The sequence below is a fragment of the Lampris incognitus genome, chromosome 18 (genome assembly GCF_029633865.1).
Source record: "Lampris incognitus isolate fLamInc1 chromosome 18, fLamInc1.hap2, whole genome shotgun sequence".
NCBI lineage: Eukaryota > Metazoa > Chordata > Actinopteri > Lampriformes > Lampridae > Lampris > Lampris incognitus.
This window is the reverse complement of record NC_079228.1, coordinates 16,738,535-16,759,446: the sequence shown is the minus strand read 5'-3', so window position 1 is coordinate 16,759,446 and position 20,912 is coordinate 16,738,535. Positions and strand designations below refer to the sequence as shown.

General features: G+C 44.5%; 1 protein-coding gene across 1 annotated transcript; it reads right to left on the bottom strand.

Moving 5' to 3' along the window:
- Positions 1 to 268: 268 nt before the first annotated feature.
- zbtb8b (zinc finger and BTB domain containing 8B) lies at positions 269 to 11,853 on the bottom strand. Its single transcript, XM_056298733.1, has 5 exons — positions 11,680 to 11,853; positions 10,617 to 11,529; positions 10,243 to 10,421; positions 6,695 to 6,993; positions 269 to 490 (listed from the first exon to the last, which is right to left on the bottom strand). Exons 1-5 carry the CDS (start codon positions 11,851 to 11,853, stop codon positions 442 to 444), a joined length of 1,614 nt encoding a protein of 537 aa, XP_056154708.1. The 3' UTR covers positions 269 to 441.
- Positions 11,854 to 20,912: the final 9,059 nt, after the last annotated feature.

The following is a 20,912-nucleotide window of genomic DNA, read 5'->3' as shown; positions in this document are numbered from 1 at the left end:
GAAATATACCACCACTGAATGGATCAATCATTGAGCTCTTGGTTACTGAACCTCTAAGAAGCTGCAGCACACCTCTTGGCATAGCATCAAAAACTACTGCATACTCGTTTGGCGTAACTGGTCGCCTGAATTTAGAGAGAACTTCACTATACGTTAATCACAGTCCATCGGCATTAAGAAGTTGTTTAACCAATACAAGACCATTATCAACCCATTTGTTACAATATATAGATTTATTTTTATATTGAAAAACCTTGTTATTCCAGATGTAGTAATTAGTTGGTGAAAAAATAATGTTTGTAAATCAGTTCCAGGCCAGCAGAGCTTGTTTATGAAAATTTGATAACTTTACAAGTAACTTGTCAATTTTATAATCACATTTCTTGTTTGCAATGATGATGGGCAGGTTGATGGACGAGATCAGGCAGGAGTCTCCCTGGACTATGATGTTTGCGGATGAAATTGTGATCTGGAGAGGTGGAAGTATGCACTGGAGAGAAGAGGAATGAAAGTCAGTAGGAGCAAGACAGAATACATATGCGTGAATGAGAGGGAGGACAGTGGAATGGTGAGGATGCAAGGAGTAGAGGTGAGTCAAAGGTGTATGAATTTAAATACTTGGTGTAGACTGTCCAAATTAACAGAGAGTGCGGAAGAAAGGTGAAGAAGCAGGTGCAGGCAGGGGTTGGGTGGAGAAGAGTGGCATGAGTGATTTGCAACAGAAGGGTACCAGTAAGAGTTAAAGGGAAGGTTTACAAGATGGTTGCGAGACCAGCTATGTTATATGGTTTGGATACAGTGGCACTGATGAAAAGACAGGAGGCGGAACTGGAGGTGACGGAGTTGAAGTTAACCATCAACCAGTTCACTTTAAAAGTATTATTTAACATCTCAAAATTTAAAACCTCCAGACCCCCCCCTTTTTTTTCTCCCCAGTTGTATCCGGCCAATTACCCCACTCTTCCAAGCCCTCCCGGTCACTGCTCTACCCCTTCTGCTGATCCAGAGAGGACTGCAGACTACCACATGCCTCCTCCGATACATGTGGAGTCGCTAGCCGCTTCTTTTCGCCTGACAATGAGGAGTTGCGCCAGGGGGACATAGCGCTTGGGAGGATCACACTATTCCCCCCAGTTCCCCCTCCCCCCGAACAGGTGCCCCGACCGACCAGAGGAGACGCTAGTGCAGCGACCAGGACACATATCCACATCCAGCCTCCCACCCGCAGACACGGCCAACTGTATCAGTAGGGACCCCCGACCAAGCCGGAGGTAACAGGGATTCGAACCGGTGATCCCCGTGTTGGTAGGCAACGGAATAGACCGCTACGCCACCCGGGCGCCTTAACCATTTCTTTTTGTGTTGAATAAGATATATTTTCTTGTGTAATGACATTTGTTCCTCCAAATGAAATTAAATAAAATCTTATCCTATTTTTTGTATATTCCAGTAGGCAATTCCAGTGATAAGCATATATAAATGGATCTGGATATTCCCTCAGCTTCAGACAAAACTCCACCATTTAATGAAAGATCTCTCATCAACCACATATTACATTTTTTTGTTATTTGTTCAACTATAGGGCTGAAGTTTAAATTACTGCGAAGTTTTTCATTCTTATCGATGACAACACCCAGGTATGCAACTGTGTTCTTCACAGGGATACCTTTAGGTCACATACATTCCTTGAGTGGTAATAGAACAGATTTGCTCAAGTTCATTTTCAAACCTGACACAGCAGAAAATTCCTTAATACATCTAACTGCTTTGGTCACCTCATGTCTATTAGCTAGAAATATTGTCATATCATCAGCCAGTTGGGATAATTTAAATTCTCTGTTTAAGGTCGTAATACCTTGGAACTGACCTTTTTTAATATGTATGGCCATAATTTGTGTGACAAGAAGGAATAAAAACGGGCTAATTGGACATCCTTGTCTTATCGCACAACAAATATCAACCCTAGGAGTCGTATCATGTGCTAGCTTAACTGAGCTGTTGAATCCTTTATATAATGTTTTGACAGCTCACAAAAATTGGTTCCCAAATCCAGAACACTTAATAACTTTAAATATAAATTGGTGGCTTATTGTATCAAATGCTTTGTTAAAATCAACAAATAAAACTATTGTCCAATATATATCAATTAAAATCAATCATGTCCAATATCAATCGTATGTTATTAGATATATTTCTTCCTGGCATAAATCCAGATTGTTCTTCGTCAATAATATCATCCAATCCTAATTTTAATCTTTTAGCAAAGACCAATGGAAATAATTGGCATCATTACTTAAAAGATTAATTGGTCTCCAATTCTCAATACTTCGTTTATCTTTTTCTTTTTTTGGTTTAGACGTTGGCATACTATGTCAGTATATTAACCGCCAGTTTACGTCACTTCAGCATTCCTGGCAGAGCGAATGCAAACAGAAAAAAAGCCCTTGAAGGTTTGTAGTTCTCAGGTAACCTCCTCTTCAGGTAGTTCCTCTAAAAAAGTCCCCGGAACTATTTGGTCTGAAAGCACCTATTGATGTCAGTTCTCAAAGAGGCCTACTACTGTAATTCTCAGATCTGTAACTGGAAATATTAATTGTTAATGCCATCTATTTTGGTTACATAACACAAGTTTCACTATATGCTCTGTGTAGGGGGCTAACTAGGATCTGCATATCAAAAAATTTTTCATCCACCATTTCCTTTGTTGTACAGAGGGCTTGCCAAAAAAAAAAAAAACATTTGCACAATAGTAGTGTTTATTTGGTGGGAAAGTAACATGAAGATAAAAAAACCTTCCACACAGTGAACAGACAAAAGCATAAATAAATAAAATTAACCCAAATTCACAGCTACCAACCACAATAACTGGATATCCACAATAGACCCATCATTGTAACAGAGGTTATCTGAATGTCCATAAAATGCAATAATCATTTTGGGAAGAAGGAAAAACACAGCAAGCGTCAAGCTTCTATTATGCTTAATACAGTTCTTAATCATCTAGAAAACTACACTTTATCCAATGTCCAATTTTGTCATAAATACATCTGTGACAACGAGGACTGACAATTGATATCTTCCCTGTGATGAAAAACCAAGGAAATTAACTAGACATACAGGTGACACAAATGTTTTGAATAGCCTCCAAAGGTAATCTACTGACCAGTCAATAACAAGATAGAAAAACACAGGGCCGCTTCAGTCAACAATATAACTGTATCATCGTAAACACGCAAGTAAATAAAATCAGACTTTCTGTAAAAACTTAATAGCAGTAATAGCATCAGCACAACCCAGCCACTGAGGATGCACAAGCCAGTGCATTCTTAGTGCCGGTCCCAAGCCCAGATAAATGAGGACGGTTGCATCAGGGAGGGCATCCAGCGTAAAACCTTTGCCAAATCAAATATGCGGATCATGAATCAGATTTCCATACCGGATAGGTTGAGGCCCGGGTTACCAACGATCACCACCAGTACTGTTGGCCAGGAGGGTGCCAGTGGAAACTTTGCTATTGTTGGGCAAAGGAGAGGGAGAAAGCATCTCCAGAGGCAGCGGGAGGAGGAAGGGTAGAGGTGTGGAGGTGAGAGTCAGAACTTTGAAAGTTGGCACTATGACTGGTAATGGGAGAGAGCGGGCTGATATGATGGAGAGAAGGAAGGTATATTCAATTCAATTTATTGTCATTAAAAACAATGTGCAGGCACATGTTAAAAATGAAATGAGGGATTAAAAGTTCCTGACAGCTGTAGAAGAGAGCATGACCCACACTTGTAAATAAACTTAAAACTAACGTGTGAATAACAACAAAAACATAGCACTGAACAGGGAGCCGCAGTAGCCGCTGCGTCCAGCACGCCACCATCTTATATACTGTGTGCAAGAGACCAGGTGGAAGGGGAATAAGGCCAGGAGCATTGGAGGTGGTTTCAAACTCTTCTACCATGGTGTGGATGGGAGGAGAAATGGGGTAGGGGTAATTCTGAAGAAGAAAGAGTTTGTCAAGAATGTGTTGGAGGTGAAGAGTGTTCTCGGACAGAGTGATGAGTATGAAGCTGGAAATCGAAGGTGTGATGATGAATGTTATCAGCGCATATGTCCCGCAAGTTGGGTGTGAGATGGAAGAGAAAGAAGAATTCTGGATTAAGTTGGATGAAGTGGTGGACAGGGTACCCAAGGAGGAGAGAGCTGATTGGAGCGGACTTCAAGAGGCATGTTGGTGAAGGGAACAGATGTGATGCGGAGGTAATGGGCAGGTAAGGTGCCAAGGAGAAGAATGTGGAGGAACAGATGGTGGTGGATTTTGCAAAAAGGATGGAAATGGCTGAGGTGAATACATATTTCAATAAAAGGGAGGAACACATGTTGACGTATAAGAGTGGAGAAAAGTGCACACAGGTGGACTATATCTTATGCAGGAGGCGCGATCTGAAAGGGATTGGAGACTGCAAGGTGGTGACAGGGGAGAACAGAGCTAGGCAGCATAAGACGGCGGTCTGAAGGATGACTTTGAAGATCAAGAAGAAGAAGTGAGTGAAGGCAACCACTGCAGAAATAGTGACAGAGACAGGTAGGAAGGTACTTGGTGTGTCATCTGGACAGGGGAATGAAGATAAGAAGACTTGGTGGTGGAATGAGGAAGTACAGCAAGATATAGAGGAAGACATTGGCAAAGAAGAAGTGGGATAGTCAGAGAGATGGAGAAAGACAGGAGTACAAGAAGATGCGGCATAAGGTGAAGAGAGAGCTGGCTAAGGCAAAGGAAAAGGCATATGGCAAGTTGTATGAGAGGTTAGACAGTAAGGAAGGTAGAAAATGACTTAACGATTGGCTAGACAAGAGGGACTGAGCTGGGAAGGATGTACAGCAGTTTAGGGGGATGAAGGATAGAGATGGAAATATGCTGAGAAGCAAGGAAAATGTGTTGAGAAGGTGGAATGAGTACTTTGAGGGGCTAACGAATGAAGAAAATGAGAGCAGGAGAGGGTTGGATGATGTGGGGATAGTGAATCAGGAAGTGCAGTGGATTAGCAAAGATGAAGTGAGGGCAGCTATGAAGAAGATGAAGAGTGGAAAGACGGCTGGTCCAGATGACATACCTGTGGAGGCATGGAGGTGTTTAGGAGAGATGGCAGTGGAGTTTTTTTAACTAGATTGTTTAACATAATCTTTGGAAAGTGAGAGGATGCCTGAGGAGTGGAGATGAAGGGTACTCGTACTGATTTTCAAGAACAAAGGTGATGTGCAGAGCTGTAATAACTACAGGGGTATAAATTTGATCAGCCACAGAATGAAGACATGGGAAAGAGTAGTGGAAGCTAGGTTAAGTGAAGAGGTGATGATTAGCGAACAGCAGTATGGTTTCATGCCACGAAAGAGCACTACAGATGCAATGTTTGCTTCAAGAATGTTGATGGAGAAGATCAGAAGGAGTTTCATTGTGTCTTTGTGGATTTAGAGAAAGCATATGGCAGGGTGCCAAGAGAGGAGGTGTGGTATTGTATGAGGAAGTCAGGAGTAACAGAAGTATGTAAGTGGTGCAGGATATGTACAAGGGCAGTGTGAAAGTGGTGAGGTGTGTGGTAGGAATGACAGATGGGTTCAAGGTGGAGGCAGGATTAAATCAATGATCGGCTGAGCCCTTCCTTGTTTGCAATGGCGATGAGGTTGACAGATGAGATCAGGCAGAGTCTGATCTCATCTGTCACTGGACTGAAACGTGGACTGAAAAATCTGGTTGGCCCAGCTACATCTAAGCAGCTTTTCTTTTGTGGGTCTAATATGCGTTTCTTGTAAAAATATGACCTCAGCGGTCAGGTTTGAGGAGACCCTGAGCAGGTTGAGGAGAACCTGGAGAGGTGGAGGTATGCACTGTAGAGAAGAGGAATGAAAGTCAGTAGGAGCAAGACAGAATACATACGCGTAAACGAGAGGGAGGAAAGCAGAATGGTGAGGATGCAAGGAGTAGAGGTGACGAAGGTGGATGAGTTTAAATACTTGGGGTAGACTGTTCAAAGTAACAGGGGGTGCGGAAGAGAGGTGAAGAAGAGAGGGCAGGCAGGGTGGAGAAGAGTGTCAGGAGTGATTTGTGACAGAAAGGTACCAGCAAGAGTTAAAGGGAAGGTTTACAAGATGGTAGTGAGACCAGCTATGTTATATGGTTTTGAGACGGTGGCACTGACAAAAAGACAGGAGGCAGAGCTGGAGATGGCAGAGTTGAAGAAACTAAGATTTTCGCTGGGAGTGACAAAGAAAGACAGGATTAGCAACAAATATATAAGAGGGATAGTACAAGTTGGATGGTTCGGAGACAAAGCAAAAGAGGCAAGATTGAGATGGTTTGGACATGTGCAGAGGAGAGATGCTGGGTATATTGGGAAAAGGATGCCAAACATGGAGCTGCCAGGGAAGAGGAAAAGAGTAAGACCAAAGAGGCAGCTTATGGATGTGGTGAGGGAGACATGCAGGTGGTTAGCGTAACAGAAGAAGATGCAGAGGACAGGAAGAGATGGAAATAGATGATCCGCTATGATGACCCCTAATGGAAGCAGACGAAAACAGTAATAGTAGTAGTAGTAGTAGTAATAGCATCAGCACAGACAATAAAAAATCTTGATGCAGAACAGTTCAGGAATATGTTTATCTACTTATTTACTTTTTGAGTATGGATACAGACATAAACTGGGTAACCTACATCCCCCCAGAATCATCCAGCTGCCTGTCAAGCATTTGTTTCTCCACCAAGTCCTCAACTCTGCCAACCTCGACCTCATCTACATCATCCATAAAACTGGACCAGTCAGTGCTGCCCTCTCCGCGCTCCATTGCCTCTGGATGGCTAGCAGGATGGATGGGGATAGAGTCATCATGGGTGGTTGTCACACAGTTGCAGCTATCACAAACCCCAAAACGTCTGAGTCCCGGGGAAACATTGGAGCCAGTGAAGGTTCGCCTACAGCTCTTACATGCTACTGGCCAGCAGTGCCTGTGGACCTGTTTAAGACAGACAGCGGAAAGCCTGCATGAGTTTAATGTGCAGAAAAACAAACCAGACAATACAAAACAAATTAATTCCCCCCAAGAAAAATAAGTTTCCCTGTTGTTCCTCTTTTACTTTCTTTGCTCTGCCCACAAACACAAGAAAAAACACAAAACCAAAGTATTTCAGAGCACTCCATTTAAATTTTTTATAATATTTCATTAACAAACCAGATAAGAATGGAGCAAATAGGGCAGAAATACTGACTTAAATATTAAGCAGGGCTGTTTCTTCTGTGGATAAGAGAAAAATTGATATGAAAGCATGTATAAGAGCAGGAAGTGTTTGTGTGTGTGTGTGTGTTTGTGTGTGTGTGTGTGTGTGTGTGTGTGTGGTTTTTTTTTTTAAAGATTAATTTTTTCTGGGGAAGATCCCTATACCCTTTCCAAAATGGTTTACCCCCAATGTGCAAATTAATATTTTACCCTGCCTCTTTCATTTAAGCAGCTACTACAATTTGTATCAACACAGGGCATCCAAGTAGCGTAGTGGTCTATTCCGTTGCCTACCAACACGGGGATCGGCGGTTTGAATCCCCGTGTTACCGCCGGCTTGGTCTGCGGGTCGGAAGCTGGATGTAGGTGTGTGTCCCGGTCGCTGCACTAGCACCTCCTCCAGTCAGTTGGGACACCTGTTCGGGGAGGAGGGGGAACTGGGTGGGAATAGCGTGATCCTCCCATGCACTACGTTCCCCAGGTGAAAACTCCTCACTGTCAGGTGAAAAGAAGTGGCTGGTGACTCCATATGTATTGGAGGAGGCATGTGGTAGTCTGCAGCCCTCCCCGGATCGGTAGAGGGATGGAGCAGCGACCGGGACGGCTCAGAAGAGTGGGGTGATTGATGGATACAATTGGGAAGCAGGGGGGAAAAACAAAATCCAAAAAAAAATTGTAGCAACACAGTTTTGATTGGAACCAAGAGTTAGAGGATTAGATATAGTAGATATATACACCGATCAGCAAAAACATTAAAATCACCTGCCTAATATTGTGTAGGTCCCCTCGTGCTGCCAAAACAGCACTGACCTGTCGAGACATGGACTCCACAAGGTCTCTGAAGGTGTCCTCTGGTATCTGGCACCAAGATGCTAGCAGGAGATCCTTCAAGTCCTGTAAGTTGCAAGGTGGGACCTCCATGGATCAGACTTGTTTTTTGAGCACATCCCACAGATGCTCAATCGGACAGAGATCTGGGAAATTTGGAGGCCAAGGAAACACCCTCTGTCATGTTCCTAAAACCACTGCTGAGAAACTCCGAGAAACTCAGGAGAATTTTCAACAAACACCGCATCCCGGTATACTTCAAACCCAGCAACACACTCCGACAAAGACTGGTTCATCCCAAAGACCGTGTACCACACACCAAAAAAAGCAATCTGGTGTATGCTATACAATGCAATGAGGATTGCGCTGACCTATACATAGGAGAAACCAAACAACCACTACACAAACGGATGGCCCAACACAGAAGGCCAAACTCCTCAGGACAAGACTCAGCAGTCTATCTACACCTAAAGGAGAAGACACACTCCTTCGAGGACAGCAATGTACACATTTTGGACAGAGAAGATAGACGGTTTGAAAGAGGGGTGAAGGAAGCCATGTATGCGAAACTGGAAAAACCATCCCTCAACAGAGGAGGAGGTCTGCGACACCACCTATCTCCCACTTACAGTGCCGTCCTTTCATGTCTACCCAGGAGACTCAAGAAGCCTAGCCTCCAAGAACAACAGTCGGTCACTAACAGCTCCAACGACTCATGACCACTGAATAATGAAGTCGAAACTAACACCCCCAACAATCGTCGCTGCTAAACAAATGCAAATCAATATCTCCGATGGCGACGGGCGCGGCTGGACATCGGCGCACAGAAGAGCCACGCATATCAATAGCTCCGATAATGACGGGCGTGGCCAAACATCAGTACACAAAAGAGCCACTCATATCTATGGCTCTGTTAGCGACGGGCGTTGGTAAACATCGGGACACAAAGAGCCATGGACATCCATAGCTCTGACAACGACTCCAAGAGGATAAATTCTGAGTCTCATCACCAGCCAGACTAGCTTCGTCTAGTCAGAAAGGCACGAACTGAGGAAGCCTCTTGGATGAGAGGCGAAACGTCTTCACGGATATATACCAAGTCCAGTTGCACTTGATTCAACTCCTTTGGACACTGGTGAACAACTTTTGCAGTGTGGCAGGGCACATTATCCTGCTGAAAGAGACCACTGCCATCAGGGAGTACCCTTGCCATGAAGGCGTGTACTTGATCTGCAACAATGTTAAGGTAGGTGGCACGTGTCAAAGTAACAGCCACATGAATGCCAGGACCCAAGGTTTCCCAGCACAACATTGCCCAGAGCATCACACTGCCTCCACTGGCTTGCTTTCTCCCCACAGTGCATCCTGGTGCCATATCTTCTCAAGGTAAACAACGCACACGCACCTGGCTGTCCACATGATGTAAAAGAAAACGTGATTTATCAGACAAGGCCACCTTCTTCCATTAGTCCATGCTCCAGTTCTGACGCTCACATGCCCACTTTTGGCATGGTCACTCTGACCAGTCTGCGGCTACACAGCCCCATACTCAGCAAGCTGCGATGTGAAGTTGTGATACCTGTCTATCATAGCAAGCATTAACTTTTTCAGCAATTTGAGGTACAGTAGCTCTTCCGTGGGATCAGACCAGCTGGGCTAGCCTTCACTCCCCGCATTTATCAGTGAGCCTTGGGTGCCCATGACCCTGTTGCCGGTTCACTGGTTGTCCTTCTTTGGACCACTTTTGGTAGGTATTGACCACTGCATACCAGGAACACCCCACAAGACCTGCCGTTTTGGAGATGTTCTGACCCAGTCATCTAGCCATCACAATTTGACCATTGTTAAAGTCACTCAGATTTTCCTGCTTCTGACACATCAAGTTCAAGAACTGACTGTTCACTTGCTGCCTAATATATCCCACCCCTTGACAAGCACCACTGTAATGAGATAATCAATGTTATTCACTTACCTGTCAGTGGTTTTAATATTTTGGCTGATCAGTGTATATGACTGTCCTCTATCTTAACAACTCTAAGCGTTATAAAAATATGGTGATGTTTTCATCTTTTTCCAAGACCAAAACCAGGTGCGAAGGCATACATATAGCAGTAGACGATCAATACTCAACCACTCCTCTTGATATAAACACAGTCTTACACTGAGTGCGTGACTTCGCAGGTGTTCCTGCCGTGTGAACCTCTTGCCGCACATGGGACAGGGGAAGGGTCTCTCTCCAGTGTGACAGCGAATGTGTCTCTTCATAATTCCCTTCTGCTTGGCAGTGTATGGGCAGAATGGGCATTTGTGGAGTTTCACTGGCACTACCAAACCATCGCCTGTAGAGGGCAAGAGAGACCAACATAACATCTCAAAGGTTTAGGGCTGTAAAATATTAAAACGCCCTAAAATGCTTTTAGAGAACAAGAACATAATATTTCAAGATATCTTGAGACAACGGAAAATAAAAAATAAAATTAAGTTGACCTATTAAACTGATCAGGCTTTTACTAAGGCCATTTTTATGCAATTACCTGTGTCCTCTCCAAACCAGTCTGACTGAATTTCCATGATTGATGATCCTCCCAAACCCAGGCCCTCATCCACCCGTCCTCCAGTACCTAGTCCATGGGTAAAGCGCTGGCCTTGCTCTACTCTGTCTCCAAGAGGACTGGATCCTTCGCCTCTGGGATGCATCTCCATAAACTGTCTTGCATTTATGGAGTTACTGTATCCTGATGGGGAGCGGTCATTGCTGGGAGAAGGACTGGGGGGAAGTAGCCTGTTATGATGAGGGTGATTAAGAGAGGGTCCTGAATACAAAGAAAGCTCTTTGGTGTCAGGGGACTCCACCAGCTCTTCGTCAGGGTCGTACTCAATCTTGGGGTTCACTAGCTCCGGGGTCAACCCAGAGGATGAGGAGGAAGAGAGGTTGGTCTGATCTCTGTGTCCCTTTTGTCCATCTCTCCCAGAGGCAAAGTCACCCCTGGCACTACAGTCATTCTCTGTGTCCCTGCTGCCACGTGCAAGGCTGGACACAGGCACAGAGGAGGGAGCTCCAGCTGAGGCGACGCACTCAGATCCTGAACCTGTCCCTCTATCTGCCTCCGCAACCTGTGAAAAAGGCTCTCCAGCTCCTGCAACACTGGAGATGGACAAGGTAGGGGTACCGCTATCAGCAGGACCTTCTCCTCCATCCTGTTCCCTGTTCTCTCTCTCTTTGTCTCGCTCTTTCTCCCTGTTGCATATCTCCAGAGAGGAGCGGATGTATCCCTTGCAGAAGCTGACGAGGTCAGTCATCTGCAGGTAACTGGCTGCTGACATCACCTCAATGACATTGCTGCTGCTCAGGGCCAGGCGACCAGAGTAGAGGAAGTCCAGGATGATAGAGAAGGCATCAGCTGTCACAATATCCAGCGATGCTGTGCTGTGGCGCTGACCACTGTCCTGATGAGGTAACCATTAATCAGTTTGATAAGAATTTACTTTAATTGAAACCCACAAAAGCTTAAAATGGCAATACGATTCAAAGGCAGCATAAAAATTAAGCACAGCTGTGCAGATTTGTTGTGCCAGTAGCCACTTAGGTTTCCTCACCTGCAGGTAATGAACCAAAAGAGCCCGAAAGTAGCCACTCCCAGCAAATAGGACATTACGATGGGCCTTGAAGACCCGCCCCTCGACGAGGATGCTACAGTCACAGAAGAAGTCACGCTTACGCTGCTCATTGAGTTCAAAGAGCAGCTTGGACAGGTAACAAGGCACTTCCATATCTTCACACCACAGAGGGTGCTGCCAGGGAGAAGGAAGAGAGAAGTGTGGTCAGAAGACTGTGTGAGTATTGAAAAAGATGGAGTTTGGGAAGGGTTGGAGAGACAAATAAACCCTGTACTATTCAACAAAAACAAATTAGAAACAGTTTAATTTGCCGCTGTAATACCATGAGTTTGCTAAAAAAAATATTTAAAAAAGAGAATTTAATAAGCGAATACAAAAATAACAAGCTAAGAGTTGTGCAGTACTGTTAAGAAACATTTCCATGGCTAAGCTATTTTAATGACTACAAGAAGTTCTTTTTCGTTCCTGCCAAAACTGAGAACTTTGAACATAGAATTTCTCAGTTTACATCCACCTAATTTAATTTTTCCAACACAAGGGCTACAGTGATTAGTTAAACAGCACTCAAGTCGTTCTGATTACCACACTCCCTTATTCGTCGATGCAATGGGAATACAGGTAGATGTGAAAAAAGTGATTCACAACCCTAATAGATAGAGCTGTTTTGCTAAAATTCTCATTATAACCTATTGAATATAAAATGTTCAACAGGAGAAAAGGCCCAATGCAATGTTAAGTGTTTCAATTTAATAGACCTTTGCAATGGAAATAGATTGAAAAGTAATGTTCAAATAAATTCCTCAAGTAAACTGTACAACATAAATCTGGCAAATCAGTATCTCTCGCAAAGATTATTCAAGTGAATCAAAGGATTCTGGCAATCTCTCCAAATAAACGAATCTAATTATAACAGTTCCTTGATGTATTAGAAGCTTTCAAAAGCACATTGCAGACATTTCTGCTGGAAAGAATATCATTGATTAAATATGTCCCTGAAATCAAACTAGTGTAAACTAAGATTGAGATTTACCAGTTCGAGACCAAGGAGTTATTTCTGTGGTTTAAGTTTGAAACTGTTTCAAGGATGAGAAAACCTTAGGTTTATTTCTAATCATAAACGTTTTCATGCGGTCATCTCAACATCAATGTATTATTTTTTATCACTTCCAGAGACATTTTAATGGTTATTCCACAATATTGGTTTGTTGATATGATATTCCCAGCGACCCTGAATTCGATGAAATAGAAATAAAGAACAGATGGATGGATGGATGGAAAGTCATTACCACACTTCTCCACGTGACTCTGACCAGGGTTTTTCGTCCTACTGTCACTATTATGGCAGTATCTTTTTTCTTTTCTTTTTTTTAAAATCACTGTCCCCCCATTTTCTGATGTAATCTGATTTTGTGACCTTTGACCCAGAGGCATCGCCTAGCCTGGCTACAGCCCCGAATATTTTTTCTTTAGCGCTGAATAACTCTCCACTTTGAGCAGTTTGTCTCTATGTAACTGAATGTCAGTAAAAGAAGACAGCAGTGTTGTAATTTTGTATCGTCAGTGAACAATGTTGTATTTTATCTTCAATGAATGGAGGCAATCAGAGAGGGTTTACAGGAAAATACATGGAAATACTCATGTCTTATTGGCTGACCGGTACATATCTGTCGGGGTTACTATGCCAAATACTAGCTCGCACAGTCAGTGTGAGGGGAAAAAATGCATATACGCAGATTTTTTTTACTGGTACTTCATGCTGAGCCAGGAAAACAAAGTGTGTAAATGTCTGTATGAGTCCCAAGTTCTGTGAACATGATATGTGCGGAGCATAAGTTACATACAGCTAAACTATTTTGCATTCCACTAAACTGTTAGTAATGAGTCTTTATGCATGCTCAATAATCCAGGGTAAGAAAACCAAAGAAGGTTGAATTGGTTCATCTGGATATAACGTTTATTGACAGATAAGTTTCATCACGACCGGTGTCATCTTTATGGTCACACCCATATTTACTTAGGAAACTGGTCGTTGATTTCGGTCGTTAGGCAACTGTATCGTTTATAAGGGTCAGGATATCTGAAGTCAGTGTAGACTGAAGAGGTCACTCAGACGAGTGATGACCCGTATCCGTCAGTAAACGTTGTATCCAGATGAACTGATTCAACCTTCTTTGATGTTAGTAATGAGTGGCGCCTCCCCTTGGCTAGGGACACCAAACTAGCCAATCTCATGTTAGATAGTCAAAAAGTTGTATATTTTATCGGTCTGGTAGTCCAAGTTTTATGGCCCATCTCTTTTTCTGATCGTGTCAAAACAAAACTTTAGGCTACTAGCTGCGTTTCCCTTCTTACACTGCAGCCTGGACAAGTTGGATCATAACAATACTGAAATAGGCTAAATTTAAGCAGATAATATAATTTTAAATGACAGAATTCAGTCATTGCCTTCATTTTTCCACAGGTAACAATATTTTCTCATGTTTTACTACCTGTACCAATGAGGTAAGAATTGTGGTTCATATCAAGTAGGCCCACCAGCAATGATTTTGCAACCAAATTCTGAGAGTTTACTCCGTCATTTTGAGTAGTTGGCCGTTTTCAAGTCTCATTCGTGAAACTGCCGTTGTATTGTCGGTTGTGCGGATTTTCCATCATGTAGGCCTAGTCATAATTAATGGTAGTAGGTATCTGATATGACACTCACTTTGGTTTGAGACGTTCGAGTGTCTGCAATATCAATTTGTAGATTATATTGTAAATCAAACCCGAACTCTTTCCTCCTTCTCAAATTGTCGCGTTTTTAAGCAATGTTTACATGGAGCCAGTCCAGTTAGGAGTATTCTCTTAAAGATGGAGAAGACTCTGGGCTCAGCCCCCGATGGTTAAAAGTCGCCAACGCCCCTGCTTCGACCTGACCCTGCCACAGCTGCCCTTCCCCATGCCTTCTCTTCTTGAACCCAGCCAAATGAGCCGACTTTAATTGCCAAGGAGGGAAATACAGTGCCTTTATTAGAATAATCAACAGGAGTTACACCGTGGACACAACTCAGCTGACGTTAGTGGATGGACAATAAAACACACACACACACACACACACACACACACACACACACACACACACACACACACACAAAACACTGCCAACATAACGCTGATTCTCACTCATTGTGTAAAACGTTAGCGGCTGTTGCTGTCGACACAAAGCGATTTCTTGAAATAAGAAAAAGCACAGAACAGAAATGGCCCTACTTTCCCAATACTATTGTTCCAATACGCGTTATGTAGACGTATTAAACCTATCTTACCTGTCTAAACGTTTGGAAATCCCAGGACTTCTACATTAGGATGAGGATACAGGTCGACATCTCCCAGTCTATCGCAGCAGAGAACTTCCGCATTCAGCAAGCCGTGACCCGCGAGTCGCCCAATCACAGATCGGTGGAGGCGGGCACGTTGGTTACTTACGTCGATTAGCCAAAACATTAAAACCACGTGCCTAATATTGTGTCGGTCTCTCGACACACACGCACGCGGCCGTCCACATGATGTAAAGGAAAACATGGTTTATTAGAATAGGCCACATTCTCCCACTGCTCCGTAGTCCAGTTCTGATGCTCACGTACCCACTGTAGACACTTTCAGCGGAGGACAGGGGTCATCATGGACACTCTGGCTGGTCTGCGACTACACAGACCCATACACAGCAAGCTGTGATGCACTGTGTGTTCTGACACCTGTCTATCATAGCCAGCATTAACTTTTTCAGCAATTTGAGCTACAGTAGCTCTTCTGTGGGATCAGACCAGACGGGCTAGCCTTCGCTCCCCATGCCCATCAATGAGCCTTGGGTGCGCATGACCCTGTCGCCTCTTCACTGGTTGTCCCTCCTTGGACCACTTTTGGAAGGAACTGACCACTACCTGGAGCACCCCACAAGACCTGCCGTTTTGCAGATGCTCTGACCCAGTTATCTAGCCATCACAGTTTGGCACTTGTCAAAGTCACTCAGATCCTTAAACTTGCCCATTTTTTTCTGTTTCCAACATATCCACTTCAAGAACTGACTGTTCACTTGCTGGCTAATATATCCCACCCCTTGACAGGTGGCATTGTAACGAGATAATCAGTGTTATTCACTTACCTCTCAGTGGTTTTAATGTTTCCGCTGATCGGTGTATTAAGCCTATAATGACTGTATATCCGCTTATTTCTAAGATGACAGTCTGGATGTAATGTCACTCTTATATAAATGGATTTCACAAACTAATTGGATTTGACGTTTGAATTTAGTGGTTACTGACTACAAGACATGATATAGATAAACATTTAAATCTCTCTCTCTTTTCCTCTCTCTCTCTCTGGAGCCAGTCACACAGCACACAGATGCCGTTGTTTGTGTTCTTTCCAGTAAGATTATGACAACTAATTCCAATGTCTATACCAATTTGGGAATTTTGACTCTAAAATTCTGCACAATTGCTCATTTGCAGTAGTGTGTGTCATCCCCAATCATTTTAAGGTAAGGACCCGCAACAGCCTTTCCATGAATCTTGGCTGAGTAACTGCCCTATCAGAGTTTTGGATGGTTAAGGATCAGAGGTATAACCAACAAGAGTTCTTTATGTAAACTTGATTCGTCGCTTAAGAGAGGTAAAGCAATAAAATAAGAGTATCATCACTGTGCAAACTGTGAAGTTAGGAAAATTAATTCTAGGGGCGTCCCGGTAGCGTGGCGGTCTATTCCACTGCCTAACAACACAGGGATTGCTGGTTCGAATCCCCTTGTTACCCCTGGCTTGGTCGGGCGTCCCTACAGACACAATTGGCCGTGTCTGCGGGTGGGAAGCCGGATGTGGGTATGTGTCCTGGTTGCTGCACTGGCGCCTCCTCTGGTCGGTCAGGGCGCCTCTTCAAGGGGGAGAGGGAACTGAGGGGAATGGCGTGATCCTCCCACGTGCTACGTCCCCCTGGCGAAACTCCTCACTGTCGGGTGAAAAGCAGCGGCTGGCGACTCCACATGTATGGGAGGAGGCATATAATTGGGGAGAAAAGGGAGAAACCCCCCCCCCCAAAAAATGTAAAAAAAATAATAATAATCCAGAAATTGCAATAGGAACACTTAGTACATCTGACATTTATCTTGTGCACTTTGGGCTGTGTAACATTATGTGCTTTGCATATTTCCAGAGTGACACGCTCTCATCCTGAACCTGTGTATCTGAATAAGGCTTGCAATTTCCAAACTAGTCACAACCATAAATGGGGACTGAAAATGTAGATTCAAATCAAACTTGAGTTTAAATGAGACCCCCGTCCTACATCGCAATCCACACAACAAACTTCACACATACGTCCTTAGCTTTAATGAAGTTTGCATTCATCTGTCTGTTTTTCTCTGTCACAGAGGTGCAGTGATATTGCTGCTGCTGCTGCTGATGCTAATGATGATGATGACTATTGATGACGACAATGATAAATATGTTGAGGAGGAAGAGCCTTTACATGGCCCCTTCCTTGCATGTCCCTAACTCCAGCATGCTGCTGCACAACCACAGTCGGTTCACGCCTGCCCTCATTGTCTGCACTAGAATGCCTGTTTATTTGCTTTTCATTCTGGAGAGAAAATAGTCCCCTTTTTTATTTTTGGATCTAGCAAAAGTAAACATGTAGTTCCTTCAGTGCTGTGCCACACCCTCTCAGCACAATCCACAACCCTTAGAAGTGTTTTTTACACTGAGGGGTGCCAACTGGGCGACTTATTTGTTTCAGATATTTTCCCATGGTAAATGGGGCAAACACAAAGGCTTCGTGGTGGCCCAGGGAAACCACAGGGTAGGCGTACATGAGCCTCCATACTCACCCCCTTTTGAAAATGAAATTTACGGCAACCCGTAAAAACTCTATTCACGCTCATAACCCCTAAATATAAACCAGCGTAAACTAGAATGGTGTGTCTTATCCCCTGTTAAGCTGACCTGATGGAGGGTTCTTTCAGGCGGGCAAACTGAGGGCTGACCCATCGCCCGGCCCCAGTACGGGCTACTCCAAAACATAGCTGAACTGAGGTGAACTCTGAGGTAACCCTGGATGCTGACCCTGCTTCTCCATCTGAGTAAGGGAAACATGCACAGGGCCTTTCTTCGGGCCATTTCTTGTTGTGGTAAGAGGACAGGAAACTCCTTGCTCTCTGAACATTACAAAGCCAAGCCATCGCACCGAAACCAGAACAGCAGGAAATAAAGGAGGTAGAGAATCTGCTGCTGTCCAATATCACCTAATCCGTGTGGCAGCTCGACACTGCTCCACACCCCCACCAACCGCTGGGAACAAAATAACATCCTGTGATTTATGATCAGATTATGACTCTTGCCTATGATGAGGGTTTGTGATTTATTGATCAAGGGCTAGTCACAAAAGCCTAAATAGATGCAGTGATGGCTGTTATGTAAGGCTCCATCCAGATTTGGGACCTCTCATTGTGTGTGTCAGCCACTCGGAGACCCACGGCTGGCACAGAGGGCTCCAGCATCACCCCTCTGGGTCCCTGTGGTCTGGACCTCAGCACACAACAGCCACTTAGGCCGGCATTTTCCCAGGGTGAGACAACACACCACGGTGGCAGCGCGAGCCACAGAGAGGGCCTGATTAAAGACTAGGGACAATGGAGTGAGAGAGAGCCGGGGACCGTGGTGGCATTTTCCATCCCTGCCGCTGTCTCCTGGGGGGACCGAGTATGTGCCGTGAAACGTTTGAATTATCCCAGAATCTTTGGAATTCAGACGGAGGCACCGCGGAGAGGACCCTCAACCGGGGATCAAAGAGCGCTGAGTGGAGTGTGGTGGACTTGGTGGTGAAGTGGAGTACATAGAGGAGTGTGTGTGTGTGTGTGTGTGTGTGTGTGTGTGCAAGCATGGCCCTGTTTCGGAGAATTTACTTGAAAAAGATGAAGACATTGTTTGAAATTGATTCATATTTTGCTTTATTACTATATGTTATGTAAAAAGCCATATTTGACTTCTGAGGGGGGAGTGGTCATTTGCCCAATGAAATGCAGGCATGTGGGGTGTGCATTTTGTGTGTGTGTGTCAGTGTGCGTGTCCCTGTCTCTTTATCCTTTGTGGGATCAGATAATGCAATTATAGCCAATCATTGGAAGTCTAATACTATGGGCGCCCTTCTCTAGTTTGGAGACGCCACTCTGTGGTGGTGTTGGAAGAGGAAGAGAAAGAGAAGAAAAGAGAGAGAGCGAGAGAGAGAGAGAGACCTCCTCTCTCTCTCTCACACACACTCTCTCTCTCTCTCTTGCTCCTTCTCTCTGTAATTACCACTTGATGTTCCTCGGTGATCGGGAGACGTCTGTCTCTTTCCTAGACTTTTCTTCCCTCGCCGGAAATGTATCACAGCCTGAAATAAATCTGTCAGCCTTTTTATTATTGTATTTTTAGCAGCAGAGGAGAGTAGTAAGTGGAGCAGACCCAGACCACAAGCTTCCGGTAGCAGAAGGCCCAAACAGAGCAGAGCTAACTGGCTGGCATAGGACAAGGCCTGCTGTGTAAGGTCAGAGTGTTTCTGTGTGTTGCCATGCTCTCTAAAGTAACACAGTGTGCGTACAGGAACGGAGTTGAAGAGATTTTCATGTTAAACGTGCATGTCAACATTCGTCGTTCGTTACATAAACGACCTATTATTGGAGCAGATTGTGCACGAGCATGCTTTTGTTGAATTTCTGTGTGTGTGTGTGTGTGTGTGTGTGTGTGTGTGTGTGCGTGCGTGCAAACATGTGCTTGAGTGCGTGTGTCCATTCCACATCTCTGTGCTTTTACCTTTGTCACAAATGTATTGTGTCATGTGTGCACATGGACGGAAGAGAAAACAAATCACTCACGCTTAAAACATACCAGACATGTGGCCGAGGCTGTAACTCCAAACATGCGTCTGCACACTCATCGCAGTCTTCTTTCGATTTATTCCCCGTTTCTCAGGGCTCACAACAGCAGATTTTACAGTTTCCATCAGTAGGCACAGCACCAATGGTGGCTGTTGTTAATCCCGGGTCTTGACCGATCCGGTATGGTCTTGTCAATCCGCATGTTGATTTGGCAACATTTTACGTTGGATGCCCTTCCTGACACCCCCACTAACCTTAAGGCCAGGGGCACGGGTAGAGCGCTGGACGCCATCCCAGTACTCATGGCCTCCACAGTGCTGTTAGCGAAACGCATCGGCATGCTGGTTAGCATGTGAACAGTCACGTGCTCTGACACATTTGGTTGGGTTCTGTTTCTGCAGACGACGCCGTGATGGTCGTGCCGACTCTGCCAATTGTCTCCAGTCGTACTTTCCACTGAAGACAGCTATTCTCCTCTCTAGTTTCCTTCCCGGGCACCCCTCCTCGCCTTTCCGTCTACTCTTTCAGCACACTCACCGTAATCCTCTTCCGGGAACGCCACAATCACCCGACAGCCCGCACGGCAAAGCGGAGGTTTCTGCGTTGGTTTCGGGGGGCTTTACGCCGGCTCTCCTGACCTGCCATCAGGACAAGGTGTCGACTGGAGGCCTCCCCTTGATAAGGCGTCAACGAGAGGTGTAAAGTTAAAGAAGGATTTGAGAAAGTGAGAGGGTGTCAGAAAAGCGTGGCAGATGTGGAGCGGGGACTGCTCAAACACACTGATGGTGAACAAGCTCACTGCTTTTTGAACTTGTTAGGCAATTATTTTATGATGCTGGGCTACACCACAGCTATTTATCTGAACCTCCACGTTGCAAAAAGACCGGTTAACAGCACCAACACATAGCGAAGACGTGTAACTGCTGCTACAGTATACGATTGATTGAAGAATTATTAGGATATAAATATGATTGTTTTTAAAATGTGCATAAGGACTGGAGGTGCTAGCTAATTTTACTGAGACGGTTGCATACAATGAGGCCTTGGCTATACCATGAGCTTAAACGACGCTTTCAAATCCAAGTTAAAGTCCTTGATTTGATAAAAGACAGTTTCACAGCAGCTCATATAAGCGAGGGCCTTGAAATTCCAGTCGTCAAACCAATTTTACAGTGGCTAATATTAGCCAAGTCTTAAAACCCCAGTCGTCAAATCGGATACAGTCGCGTGCGGGGGCTGAAGGCAGAGAGCGGATTAACCCTAAACTCTTTCATTTTTCACTTTCCCCCCCCCCCTCCTCTCTCTCTGCGGCCCATAAAAGATT